This window comes from Piliocolobus tephrosceles, chromosome 7, assembly GCF_002776525.5.
Source record: "Piliocolobus tephrosceles isolate RC106 chromosome 7, ASM277652v3, whole genome shotgun sequence".
Classification (NCBI taxonomy): domain Eukaryota; kingdom Metazoa; phylum Chordata; class Mammalia; order Primates; family Cercopithecidae; genus Piliocolobus; species Piliocolobus tephrosceles.
The window spans coordinates 94,540,130-94,553,174 of NC_045440.1; the positions used below are offsets into that span (position 1 = coordinate 94,540,130).

At 38.0% G+C, this 13,045-nt stretch overlaps 1 protein-coding gene across 1 annotated transcript in view; it reads left to right on the forward strand.

Moving 5' to 3' along the window:
* The first annotated feature begins 376 nt into the window (after positions 1–376).
* Positions 377–13,045, forward strand: part of TMEM67 (transmembrane protein 67) — a 65,278-nt gene continuing 52,609 nt past the window's right edge. The window contains exons 1-4 of the mRNA XM_023222860.2: positions 377–649; positions 1,279–1,367; positions 3,952–4,045; positions 11,897–11,996. Coding sequence (XP_023078628.1) covers positions 427–649; positions 1,279–1,367; positions 3,952–4,045; positions 11,897–11,996 — 506 coding nt within the window. The 5' untranslated portion in view covers positions 377–426. The remainder of the gene's footprint in view (positions 650–1,278; positions 1,368–3,951; positions 4,046–11,896; positions 11,997–13,045) is intronic.

Sequence of the window (13,045 nt, forward strand, 5' to 3'; positions counted from 1 at the left end):
AGCTATAGTAATCCTTCACTGAGTTTTAAGTCAGTGGGGTTTTTTTTGACATCAAATTGTTAAACTACAAGTCATGTTTCCTTTAACGTGAAAATTACCTAGTCTGAATAAATTCTGATGTAAATATAACTCGACAAATTATGATATTTTCAATTTACGATGGGTTTATTGAGGGGAGGGGGCAGCCCTATCGTAAGTAGAGGAACTCTATACACTTTTGAAAATACCGCTGGGCTTCAGGGTTAGCCTGCCTCTAACCCACTCTTTACTGGACCTGCCAACTTCGCGCAGGGTTGGTAACCTAGCAACCAAGAAACACCAGCAGTGACTTCCGGTACCCAGACTTGGGTTGTCCAATCAGCTCAGCGGAGCTGCCGCAGAGGCTGATGGGGGGCTGACGCCTGTGAGGCTTCCAGCGTCGGTACCATGGCGACGCGTGGTGGGGCTGAGGTGGCAATGGCGGCTTGGTCCCTCTTATCCTCCCGGGTCGTGGCCGTGTTCCTCCTGTTGTCCCTCCTTCGCTTCTTACAGGCCCAGACCTTCTCTTTCCCTTTCCAGCAGCCGGAGAAGTGCGACAACAACCAGTATTTTGATATCTCCGCGCTCTCCTGTGTTCCGTGTGGAGCTAACCAGAGGCAGGATGCCCGAGGTAAGACGGTTTGAGGTGGGCCCTGGCAAAAGTAACACTCCCGCCTTGGTCGACCCCTAGTCTCTGGAGATGGAGTTTCATCATGTTGATCAGTCTAATCTCGAACTTCTGACCTGAGGTGATCCACCCGCCTCCGCCTCCCAAAGTGCTGGGATTACAGGCGTGAGCCACCGCGCCTGGCCCGAATACATATATATTGTTTAGTGACGTAGAAATGTAAAATTTCCAGCAGCAGTTAAGTAGTTGAATAGTTTAGTTATACTTGCACTTAAAATGGTAGCAACACAATACCAGCTGTGTGACAGTCTAAGACCTTTAAGTATAATAACTAATTTTATACTCATACTAATACTATGAGGTAGGTACCGATTTTTTTCTCCTTTTTATTGTAGAGGAAGCCAAGGCAGAGAGTTTAGTAATTTGTTCAAGGTCGTGCAACCGAGTAGGAGTACTAAGTTTGGAACTCAAGAAGTATGTTTCTGGATTTGAACCCAGGCAGTACTGGCTCCAGAATCCTGCTGTTAATCACCATACTGCTTCTCAAGATCTTCAGACTTATTAAAAGTTTCACTATCTTGGAACTTTATTTTTATTTATCAAGGATAAAGTTGGCTTTTTTTTTTTTTTAGGAACTTCATGTGTATGTCTACCAGGATATCAGATGATCTCTAATAATGGAGGACCTGCTGTTATTTGTAAAAAGTGCCCAGAAAACATGGTATGCATAATTTATTTTAAAATAACTTAACTGTAAAAGTAATAAGTTAAATATCTTTATTTTTCAAACTATAATTTAATGTTTAATGTTTCCCCACAAACTTTAAAATTACTATGCTAACTTTATTTTTACTAGAGTAACTTTTGGGAAATCAGCGAAATTTTATGCAAACTTGGAGAAAACAGAAATGTATTTCTTTTAAAATCTGAAATCCCAAAAACCACAAAGCTGTAAAAATTTTAAGTTTTTGTTTTTACTCATAGAATAACTCGATTATGAAGAAAATTAGATGAATAAGGAATATATAGAGCAGTTTGGGATGTGTGCAATTTGGGATGTGTATATTCTTTGACTGATGCAAATGGAGTTGTCTTAGACCTACCATGTCAACAGTTTATATGATTATTGATGTTCATAATGATATCTGAGGTGTAATTAGTTCATGAAATACCAATTGCATTAATAAATAGGTTAAATAATGTCTGTTTCTGTTTTGTTAGTAATTTCATTATATTGTAATTTTTGAAAAATTAGTAAATAGTTACTATATATGATAATTCTCAATTAACAAATATATTTTTCAATCATGTTGGATAATTAAAAGTCTGTGTAACAGTTCTGACATTTACAGTAATGTTTCTTCTCATTGTCATATAAAAAATATTCTGGGAATTTAATATGAAGTTATCAATTGTCCCAATTTACAGCTATCTGTATTACTTGTAGTCTGATTACCATTTTTTATATTACCATTTATTTTATATCTTTATAATAGATTACCATTTATTTTATATCTTTGCAAATGTTGATCCTACCTGAATTACCCATGATAAAATGCTGCTAATAAAAAGTGGTCTCACAGCAGATTTGTTTTTCAGTGATATTGTTTAAGTTATTGTAATCTTTAAATTGTCCTATATAGGCCAGGCACAGTGGCTCACGCCTGTAATCCCCGCAATTTGGGAGGCTGAGGCCAGTGGATCATGAGCTTGGGAGACCAGCCTGGCCAATATGGTGAAACCCTATCTCTACTAAAAATACAAAAATAAGCTGGGCATGGTGGCGTGTGCCCGTAGTCCCAGCTGCTTGGGAGGCTGAGGCAGGAGAATCACTTGAACCCAGGAGGCAGAGGTTACAGTGAGCCAAGATCACACCGTTGCACTCCAGCCTGGGTGACAAAGTGAGACTCTGTCTCAAAAAAAAAATAATAATAATAATAAATAAATAAATAGTCCTATATAAATGTATTGCAAAATAGGAGTATTTCTTGATAAATTCAGTCTTTTCAACCAAAATTTAAAATAATTTGTGGCATTGTTTTTGTTCTTTATAAACTTTGGGTACAACGGTGTTTGTAATTATTGTGTTTTCTGCCCCAGGCTTTTCCTAAACCATATACTATAATAAGCCCAATTTTGAATGCTGTCATACTTTATCAAAAACCTTTACTAGGCTGGGCGCAGTGGCTCATGCCTGTAATCCCAGCACTTTGAGAGGCCGAGGCAGGCGGATCACGAGGTCAGGAGATCAAGACCATCCTGGCAAACATGGTGAAACTCCATCTCTACTAAAAATACAAAAATTAGCTGGACATGGTGGCATGTGCCTGTAGTCCCAGCTACTTGGGAGACTGAGGCAGGAGAATCGCTTGAACCCGGGAGGCGGAGCTTGCAGTGAGCCAAGATTGTGCCACTGCACTCCAGCCTGGTGACAGAGCGAAGACTGTCTCAAAAAAAAAAAAAAAAAGTGTACTAGTACAAGCCATAAATGGATAGAAGAAAATATTCTCATGAATCAATTTCAACAACTGTGTATAATTTATATTTCATAAAATTTACCCATTTTGGATCATAAATGAATTTTTTTTTTTTTTTTGAGACAGAGTATTACTGTTGCCCAGGCTGGAGCGCAGTGGCGTGATCTCAGCTCACTGCAACCTCTACCTTTCTGGTTTAAGCCATTCTGATACCTCAGCCTCCCAAGTAGGATTATAGGCGTACACCACCACAGCCAGCTAATTTTTGTATTTTTAGTAGAGACGAAGTTTCACCACGTTGGCCAGGCTAGCCTCAAACTTTTGGCCTCAAGTAATCCACCCACCTTGACCTCCCAAAGTGCTGAAATTACAGATGTGAGCCACCGTGCCTGGACTAAATTTTTTATGTATTTGAATTTTTAAAAATTAGAATAATGTTTTAGAACAGGTGAGATTAATCTATTAACTGACTATTGATTCAATCTTTTTGTGTTGTGTTGTGTTTTATATTTGTAAACGGAAAAACGAAATGACAAATAATTATGAAAGTAGGCATCCATTTGAATTAAAGATCCTGAAGAAGAGAGAACTGTTATCCAGAGTTAATCCTTTAATAGTTGTCAGGACATAGTAATAATATAGAGCTTAATTTTGGAATATAAGCATGAATTATCTCTCCAGGGAATTTTTATGTGGCTCATATATGTATGATTTATTTGAATGTTCACTGCAGTTACATACTATTATGGCATTTTGAACTTACATGATTATGAAGAATAAAGTTAATTAAAAAAGAGAAAGGCTTTTTTTTTTTTTCTTTTAATTTAGAAAGGTATTACAGAAGATGGCTGGAACTGCATTTCTTGCCCTAGTGGCTTAACTGCCGAAGGAAAATGTCACTGTCCCACTGGCCATATTTTAGGTAAGAATTAGATTCCTTACAAAGAAGTAGTGATAATCTTCATTTGTGTTTTTGTTTTTGTTTTTGAAAAGGGCATTAATTTAAATAGTTAAACGATTACTTACTATTTTTGTAGTGGTTCAAGCAATCCTCCTGCCTCAGCTTCCTGAGTAGCTAGGACTGCACACATACACCAGTGCAGCTGGCTGATTTTTAAATTTTTTGTGGAGACTGGGTCTTGTTATGTTCCCCAGCCTGGTCTTGAACTCCTGGCCTCGAGAGATCTTCCTGCCTCAGCCTCCTAAAGTGCTGGAATTATAGGCATCAGTCACTGTGTCCAGCCCTTAATAGTGTTTATAAAAATTATTTTTGTACAAATTTAGTGATACTTAAGACATCAGCAGGCATTGAGAAGAAAATACAGAGTTTTGTCTGAGTTTTTTGAAACTCTTAATTGTGTAAGATTAGATGGTTACTTCTTTAACATAACATGATAAAATATGTATGTCTCAACTCAAAAACCAAGTTGATGCTTAATAGGGAAAAAGTGTAAGCGTTCCTATTAATGTCAGGACCTGGAAAATGATGCAAACTATGCACTTAAGTAAGAAAAAAAAATATTTATCACTGGAAAAGAAAAGGTAGGCCGTTAATCCCAACATTTTGGAAGGCCAAGGCAGGTGTATTGTTTGAGCTTAAGAGTTCGAGACCAGTCTGGGCAACACAGTGAAACCCCATCTCTACAAATAAAAAAGAAATTGTTCAGGTATGGTGGCATGCACCTGTAGTCCCAGCTACTCGAGAGGCAAAGGTGGGAAGATCGCTTGAGCCTGGAAGGTTAAGGCAGCAGTGAGCTGAGATGGCGCCACTGCACTCCAGCCTGAGCGACAGGGTAAGACCCTGTCTCAAACAAACAAGCAGAAAAAGTAAAATATCATTGTTTACAGATGATTTGATTGTATGTTTAAAACACCCAAGAGAATGACTAAAAATTACTATAAACAGTGATGAAAGAAAATACCTCATACACAATAGCAACAAAAAGGAAAAAATAAGTAGGTATATCCTTTTTTTTTAATTTTAATTTTTGGATTTTTTTTGAGACAAGAGTTTTCACTGTTGTTGCCCAAGCTAGAGTGCAATGGTGCGATCTCAGCTCACTGCAGCCTCCCTCCGGGTTCAAGCGATTCTCCTGCCTCAGCCTCCCGAGTAGCTGGGATTACAGGCATGTGCCACCATGCCTGGCTAATTCTGTATTTTTAGTAGATAACAGGGTTTCTCCATGTTGGTTGGCTGGTTTTGAACTCCTGACCTCAGGTGGTCCGCCCGCCTCAGCCTCCCAAAGTGCTGGGATTACAGGCTTGAGCCACTGCGCCCGACCTTGGCATATACTTTAGAAGGAATGTACAACATAATTAATTGAAGAAATTTGTGAGTATTGCTGAGGGATATGAAGGCAGGCTTTTATAAGTGAAAATGCATTCTCTGTTTTTGGATGGGAAGATTAAATATTAGAAAGATGCTAACTCTCCTACCAGACTGTATATTTTAAAGGACCCTTGGAAATTCTATGAGGATATTATTTGTTTGTTTTGGGGTAATAATATGCAAATAGATTCTGAACTTTATCAGGAAAGATACATGAGATCTAAGAAAATTCTGGGAAGGGAAAGAAGGAACTACCCCATCAGATAATATGCATGTTATATAGCTACTGTAATCACATGTATGACAGACTTATGGGTACACAGACTGATTGATGGAACTTAGACAATCAGAATAGATTCAATTCATATGGGAATTTGGTATGTGCAAAAAGTGGCATTTCATCCAAGTGGGGATAAAACTGATAAATGGTGCTGGAAAAACTGAGAGAACACCAAGTTGGGTTTCTACCTTATTTCTGAGAAAATTGAACTCCAAATGAGTCAAATACTAAATATGAATATATGAAAGTTCTTAAAGAAAATGTAGGAAAAACTTGTATAGTTTTGTTGTAATAGGCCTAAGTATAACCAAAAATACTCAATCACTTTGGAGGCCTAGGTGGGAGGATTACTTGAGCCAAGGAGTTTCTGACCAGCCTGGGCAACATAGAGAGACTCTGTCTCTCCAAGAAAAAGACAAAAAGAAAAAGAAAAGAAAAACCACAGAAGGAAAAAATTGGTAAATTTATAAAATGCCATAAAAATTATAATACCAAAAACCAAACTACAAACTAAAGAAAAATATTAATGCATACAATAGACAGAGGTCAAAGTTCTTCAATAAATGTAAAGGTCCTACAGATAAATAAAAGTAAGATGAATAGCCCAATTTTTAAAATAGCCAAAAATCATAAATAAAGTTCACATAGAAAAAAATATTTTAACATGAGAAAAAATGTTCAACCTTACTCAGAGTAAGAAAATGTACATTAAAGCTAAAATGAGATTTTACTTTTAACCTACCAGATTTTATTATAAAACTTTTTCGACCAGGCACAGTGGCTTACACCTGTAATCCAGCACTTTGGGAGGCCAAGGTGGGCAGATCACCTGAGTTCAGGAGTTCAAGACCAGCCTGACTAACGTAGTCACTACTAAAAATTCAGAATTAGCCGGGCATGGTGGCACATGCCTGTAATCCCACTTTCTTGGAGGCTGAGGCAGGATAATTGCTTGAACCCGGGAGGTGGAGGTTGCAGTGAGCCAAGATCATGCCATTGCACTCCAGCCTAGGCAACAAGAGTGAAACTCCATCTGAAAATAACAAAAAGAAACTTTTTCAAGTTTGACGATGTATTTATAAGGATACAGCGAAATAGTTATTCATGTATTAATAGGGAAAATTATAAGTTAGTGCAACCTCTGTGGAGAGAAAATTTACAGTGTTTATCAAAATTAAAAATACAGATTATCTTTGCCTAGAAAGCTCTCATCTAGAAATTTCTTATTTGGATACACTTAACTATATGCCTGAAGAAGTGTTGAATGTTTTTTTCTTGCAACATTATTCCTAAGACAAAAGATTGTAAACAATATAAGAGTCTATCAAGATGAGATCAGCCAAATAAATTATGATATAGTCAAACAATGGTATAGAATGCAATTGTGGAAAAATAAAGAGGCAGTTCTACACATATTACTATGGAAAGAAATTTAAGATATATTGAGTAAAAAAGCAAGATATAGAATAATTTATTCATTCATCTACAAGTATTTATTGAGTACCTGTTATTTATCAGCACTGTTTTATGTATTTGGTATTCCACTATTTATCTTTTTAAAGACCATTATATATGCATATGTGCTTGTATATGCACAGGCTATTTCTGAAAGGATTCATAAGAAACTGGTAACAATGCTGCCTCCTGAGTGAAGAACTGAGTGCCTGGGAATGGCGGGAAAGAGACTTAATTTTCATTTTAAATGCTTTTGTGCTTGGTGCGGTGGCTCACGCCTGTAATTGCAGCACTTTGGGAGGACAAGGCAGGTGGATCGCCTGAGGTTAGAAGTTCGAGACCATCCTGGCCAACATGGTGAAACCCCATGTCTACTAAAAATACAAAAATTAGCTGGGCATGGTGGCAGGTGCCTGTAGTCCCAGCTACTTGGGAGGCTGAGGCAGGAGAATCACTTGAATCTGGGAGGCGGAGGTTACAGTGAGTGAGATCATGCCACTGTGCTCCAGCCTGGGTGACAAGAGCAAAACTGTCTCAAAAAATAAAATAAAATAAATCCTTTTGTGCCTTTTATTTTTATATTTTATATATTACCCATTCAAAGATTAATTTTTTTTTTTTTTTTTGAGGCGGAGTCTCACTCTGTCACCCAGGCTGGAGTGCAGTGGCCGGATCTCAGCTCACTGCAAGCTCCGCCTCCCGGGTTTACGCCATCCTCCTGCCTCAGTCTCCCGAGTAGCTGGGACTACAAGTGCCCGCCACCTCGCCCGGCTAGTTTTTTGTATTTTTTAGTAGAGACAGGGTTTCACCGGGTTTGCCAGGATGGTCTCGATCTCCTGACCTCATGATCCGCCCGCCTCGGTCTCCCAAAGTGCAGGGATTACAGGCGTGAGCCACCGCGCCCGGCCTCAAAGATTAATTTTTAAATTATCTCAATTTTTTTTTTTTTTTCGTTTTAACAAATGTTTTTTGTAGTGATGGGGGTCTTAGTATATATCTCAGGCTGGTCTTGAACTCCTGACCTCAAGCAGTCCTCCTGCCTTGACCTCCCTATATGTGGGATTACAGTTGCCTGGTCTTATTTTTTTTAGAGACGAGGTCTTCTTATGTTACCCAGGCTAGATTCAAACTCCTGGGCTTAAGCAATCTACCGCACCCAGCTTCTTAGTAGTTTCGTTGGCACTGTTGCCTCCATTGAAAATATTAACTTGATTCTCACGGTATTTGGGGGGTGTATTCTTAGGGATGTGGCTAATGAAAGTTTTATGAGTTGGATGGCAATATGAAATTTATTACACTTCATGATGTACTATTTCTACTATAAATTTTAGGATTATGGGAAGATGAAGGTAAGTCAGATTTAATTATAAATTTGAAATAAAAACTGTTAAGGCCAAATATGCTGGCATTTATTTAAAGTAGTGCAGTTCAGTAGAAATACAATGCAAACCAAATATGTAATTTTTAATTTTCTTGTCTACACATTAAAAAAAGCAAAAAGAAACATGAAATGAATTTTAATAATATACTTTATTTAGCCTAATATTATTTGAAATATTATCCTTTGAACAGGAACAATTTTTGAGATATCTTCATTCTTTTGTTCTTCTTTTTTTTTTTTTTTTGAGTTTCACTCTTGTCGCTCAGGCTGGAGTGCAGTGGCACAATCTCGGTTCACTGCAACCTCTGCCTCCCAGGTTCAAGTGATTCTCCTGCCTCAGCCTCCTGAGTAACTGTGACTACAGGCACCTGCCACTGCACCCAGCTAATTTTTGTGTTTTTTTAGTAGAGATGGGGTTTTACCATGTTGACCAGGCTGGTCTCAAACTTCTGACCTCAGGTGATCCGCCCGCCTTGGCCTCCCAAATTGCTGGAATTACAGGCATGAGCCACCATGCTCAGCCCGTTCTTTTGTTCTTAATAAAATTTTGAGATTTCAGTTCTGGCTAGGCACATTTCAAGTGGTCAGTAATCACAAGTGGCTAGTAACCACAGTCAACAGTAACTGTATTGGACAGCACAAGTTAATATCAAGAGAAAATACATACTAGTACACTTGCTATCAGCCATGTGTGTAAGCCAGTTAATTACTGGAAGAATGAAAACTAGTTTGAAATCTTATATAGTTAACCACTCAAGTTATGTTTCTATTACTGTAGCTATGTTATTGTAATTCTTATAATTCTTCATTCCCTAAATTAGATGCTCTTGAGATATCTGTGGATGAGAAGGAGGGGAAAGGAACGTTGTTTGCTGCTTTCTCTAAACAGTGGCTCTGACATCTTCTGGCCCCTTTGGGTTAGGTTACAGCTGTGGAAACAGTATTTTGCTATTTTAGAGGGTACTATTACGTGATTAAAATTCTCTATGGTGCAAGAGAAGGGAGAGAGAATAGGGTATTATTTTACAAACATTATCATGGAAGTCCTCTCTGGAAAGGTGAAATCTAAGAAAGACTTGAAGGAAGGGAGGGACAGAGCCATGAGGATGACTGGGGAACATCATTCTAAGCAGAGGGAATAGCAAGTACTAAGGTTCTAAGATGGGAGTATATTTGGCATTTTTCAGAGAACAGAAAGTACACTAATGTGGCTAAAGCAAAGAAGTAAAGTAAAGTGGAAGCATCTGGGTCTGAAAAATTGGGGTGATAGTGTGCAGATCATGTAAGACCTTTATGCTGTGTTAGTGACCTTTGAAATTGTCCTATGTGAGATGGGAGACCATTTGGAAAGTTTTAAGCAAAAGAGTGACATGATCACACTGAAGTTTTAAAAGCTTCACTTTAGCTTCTGCATGGAGCACAAAACCAGCACTCCAGTTAAGATGCTGTTACGAAAGCCCAGGTGATAGATGTTGGTGCTTGGGCCAGAGTTTTTTCTTTTTTCTTTCTTTTTTTTTTTTATTTTTATATTTTATTTTTGGACAGACTCTTGATCTGTCACCCAAGCTGGAGGGCCGTGGCATGATCACAGCTCACTGCAGCCTTGACCTCCTGGGCTCAAGTGATCCTCCTGCCCCAGCCTCCTGAGTAGCTGGGACTACAGGCACGTGCCACCACACCTGGCTGTGTGTGTGTGTGTGTGTGTGTGTGTGTGTGTGTGTGTGTCTGTATAGAGATGAAGTTTTGCTATGTTGTCCGGGCTGGTCTTGAATGCCTGGCCTCAAGCAATCATCCTGTGTTGGCCTCCTAAAATACTGGGATTACAGGATGAGCCACTGTACCCGGCAGGCCACGATATTAGTTGTAGAGGTAGAGAAAATAATTTTGTTTCTGAATATATTTTGAAGAGAGAGCTGACAGAATTTGCACATTAATTTTTTTATTTTTATTTTTTAATATGGAACATGAGGAGACTCTTAAGGACTGGAACCACAGTAAATAGTCAAATGGAGCTGTCATTTATTGAGACAGGGATGACTGTGGGAGGAACAAGTTGCTCATCTTTACTTTTGTTAAAATAACTTTTTACTACCATGCAAAAACTTAGAGCATTATGGATAAGACTTAAAGTCCTTTTTGACCATTTTTCCCAATACTGTTTTACTATTGCTCCTTCAACTCCAAAGTAACTGGTTATTTGTGTGTGTGTGTGTACATGTGTGTGTGTACGTGTGTGTGTGCATGTGTGTGTGTGCACATTCAGAATTTTTTTCCTGTTATATTGTAAGGATCTACATTATATAGCCTCAAGAAACATAAGTGGTATGTTTGCATAAATGTTTCATACACAAATATTGTTCTAGCATACTTTTTTCAGTTAATGGTATACTCTGATACTCTGTTAGATTTACCTGATTCTTTTTTTTTTTTTTTGAAACAGGGTCTCACTCTTGCCCAGGCTGGAGCGTAGTGGTGCGATCTCAGCTCACTTTAACCTCCACCTACCAGGTTCAAGCAATTCTCATGCCTCAGCCACCTGAGTAGCTGGGATTACAGGCACATGCCACCACACCCAGCTAATTTTTGTATTTTTTTAGTAGAGACAAGGTTTTGCCGTATTGGCCAGGCTCGTCTTGAACTCCTGGCCTCATGTGATCCACCCACCTTAGCCTCCCAAAGGGCTGGGATTGCAGGCATGATCCTCCTCACCTGGCCTTACCTGATTCTTTTTCATCTGTTCCATAGTATTTTGTAGCATGGATATACCACCATTCTGCTATTTTAAATATTCATGTTGTTTCTAACAAATAACGCTTCAATGAATATACTTATGTACATGTTCAAGTGTTTCTGTAGGTTAGGTATCTAAAAACAAAATTGTAGTGTTGTAAGGATGTGAATTTGAAACTTTAATAGATACTACTAAAAGCCTTCTAAGTTGCAGAAATGTATCAGTAATCTATGAAAATACTTGCTTCGCTATCCCAGTGTGACAGAAATGTATAGATAAGAGGTAAGACAATTTTGAGGAAAAAAATACTGACTTAATTGTTATGATGACGTGGAAAATGATTTTCTGTATTTTACTATGTGAAAATAGGGAAGGCATCACTTCTTTCTTTTTTTTTGGAGGCATGGATGGGTATGAAGGGATCACTTCTCTATACTTTATTATGGAGATACTTGTTATGCCTTTAATGCAAATAAAGTGTTTTGAAAATTAATAGAATAATGGTTACAATTGGGTTTTGTTAAATATTTTTTGAATATGTAGAAGCTTATGTGTTTACTATGAGTTACATCTTTTTTTTGTTTCTAAACTGTTTAGTGGAAAGAGATATTAATGGAACATTGCTGTCTCAAGCAACTTGTGAGCTCTGTGATGGAAATGAAAACTCTTTTACGGTAGCAAATGCTTTAGGAGACAGGTAAGCAGTGTGATGGGGCTGACTTCATTAATATCATCTTATACTAATGTATAATTTGTACTTTTAAGAGTGTTTTCCTATCATATCACTTAGTTCACTTAGTTTTCACAATAACCCAAGGAAGGATATAAGTAAACATTAACAGATACAGAAGCTGAGGCCTAGAGCTTGAGAGACACTAAGGTTCAAATTTTGGTCCAGTCTATTAGTTGTCTGACCTTGGATAGCTCACTACTTTACAATCCCTTGTCTTTGGAATGGTACTATTGCCACCCACTTCATAGGCTGTAATGGCTCAGAAATAAGTAAGTACAGTTCTTAGTATAGTGCTACATAGTAACCACTCTGTAAAGGGTAGCTATTTTTGTTTGTTGTTATGTAATTGGTATATAATCTCTAATATAATTATGTGCTAAGTACTGTACTAAAGCACTTATAATACATAAAACATTAATGTATACTAATAATAGCCCAGGTACCCTGACTTATAGTCCCATTTTCTATTGCTTCCTGTTCCCCCTTTGTGCATGTGTTTGTGAAACACACACACACACACACACACACACACCCCTGCCTGCCTATATACTTCCCTCTAATTTAAGCATATATACCAATTTCAGCTTCTTTAATTTTTTTAGAGGCCTACATCATGACTCCCTCCAGGCACAGTTTTTTCTTTAGTTTCCAAGTTTAATACAGAATATAGTTGAGCAGCTTTTCTGAGGGCTACTTAGTGTTGGATCATCTTTTCTCTAAGGCTGACCTGAGTTACGGCATCCAAATACCAATTTTTTTTGCCCCCCTAATCTTTCCCCAAACCTCGTCTGTTTTATGTCATGCCCCAGCCCCACTCCTACCTGCTCTATTTTGCAAGTGAAGAATACCTATATATTCACTCATCACTGGTCCAGTACCCTCCCCCATCTATCTCATTCATTAATGAAAATATGAAGTATTTTTCTAAAATAAACAAAGATGATAAATAGAATTTATTTAAAAGTGTTGGCTATAGCTTTGATAGGAGCTAGAGATGCATTTCTCTTCAGCTT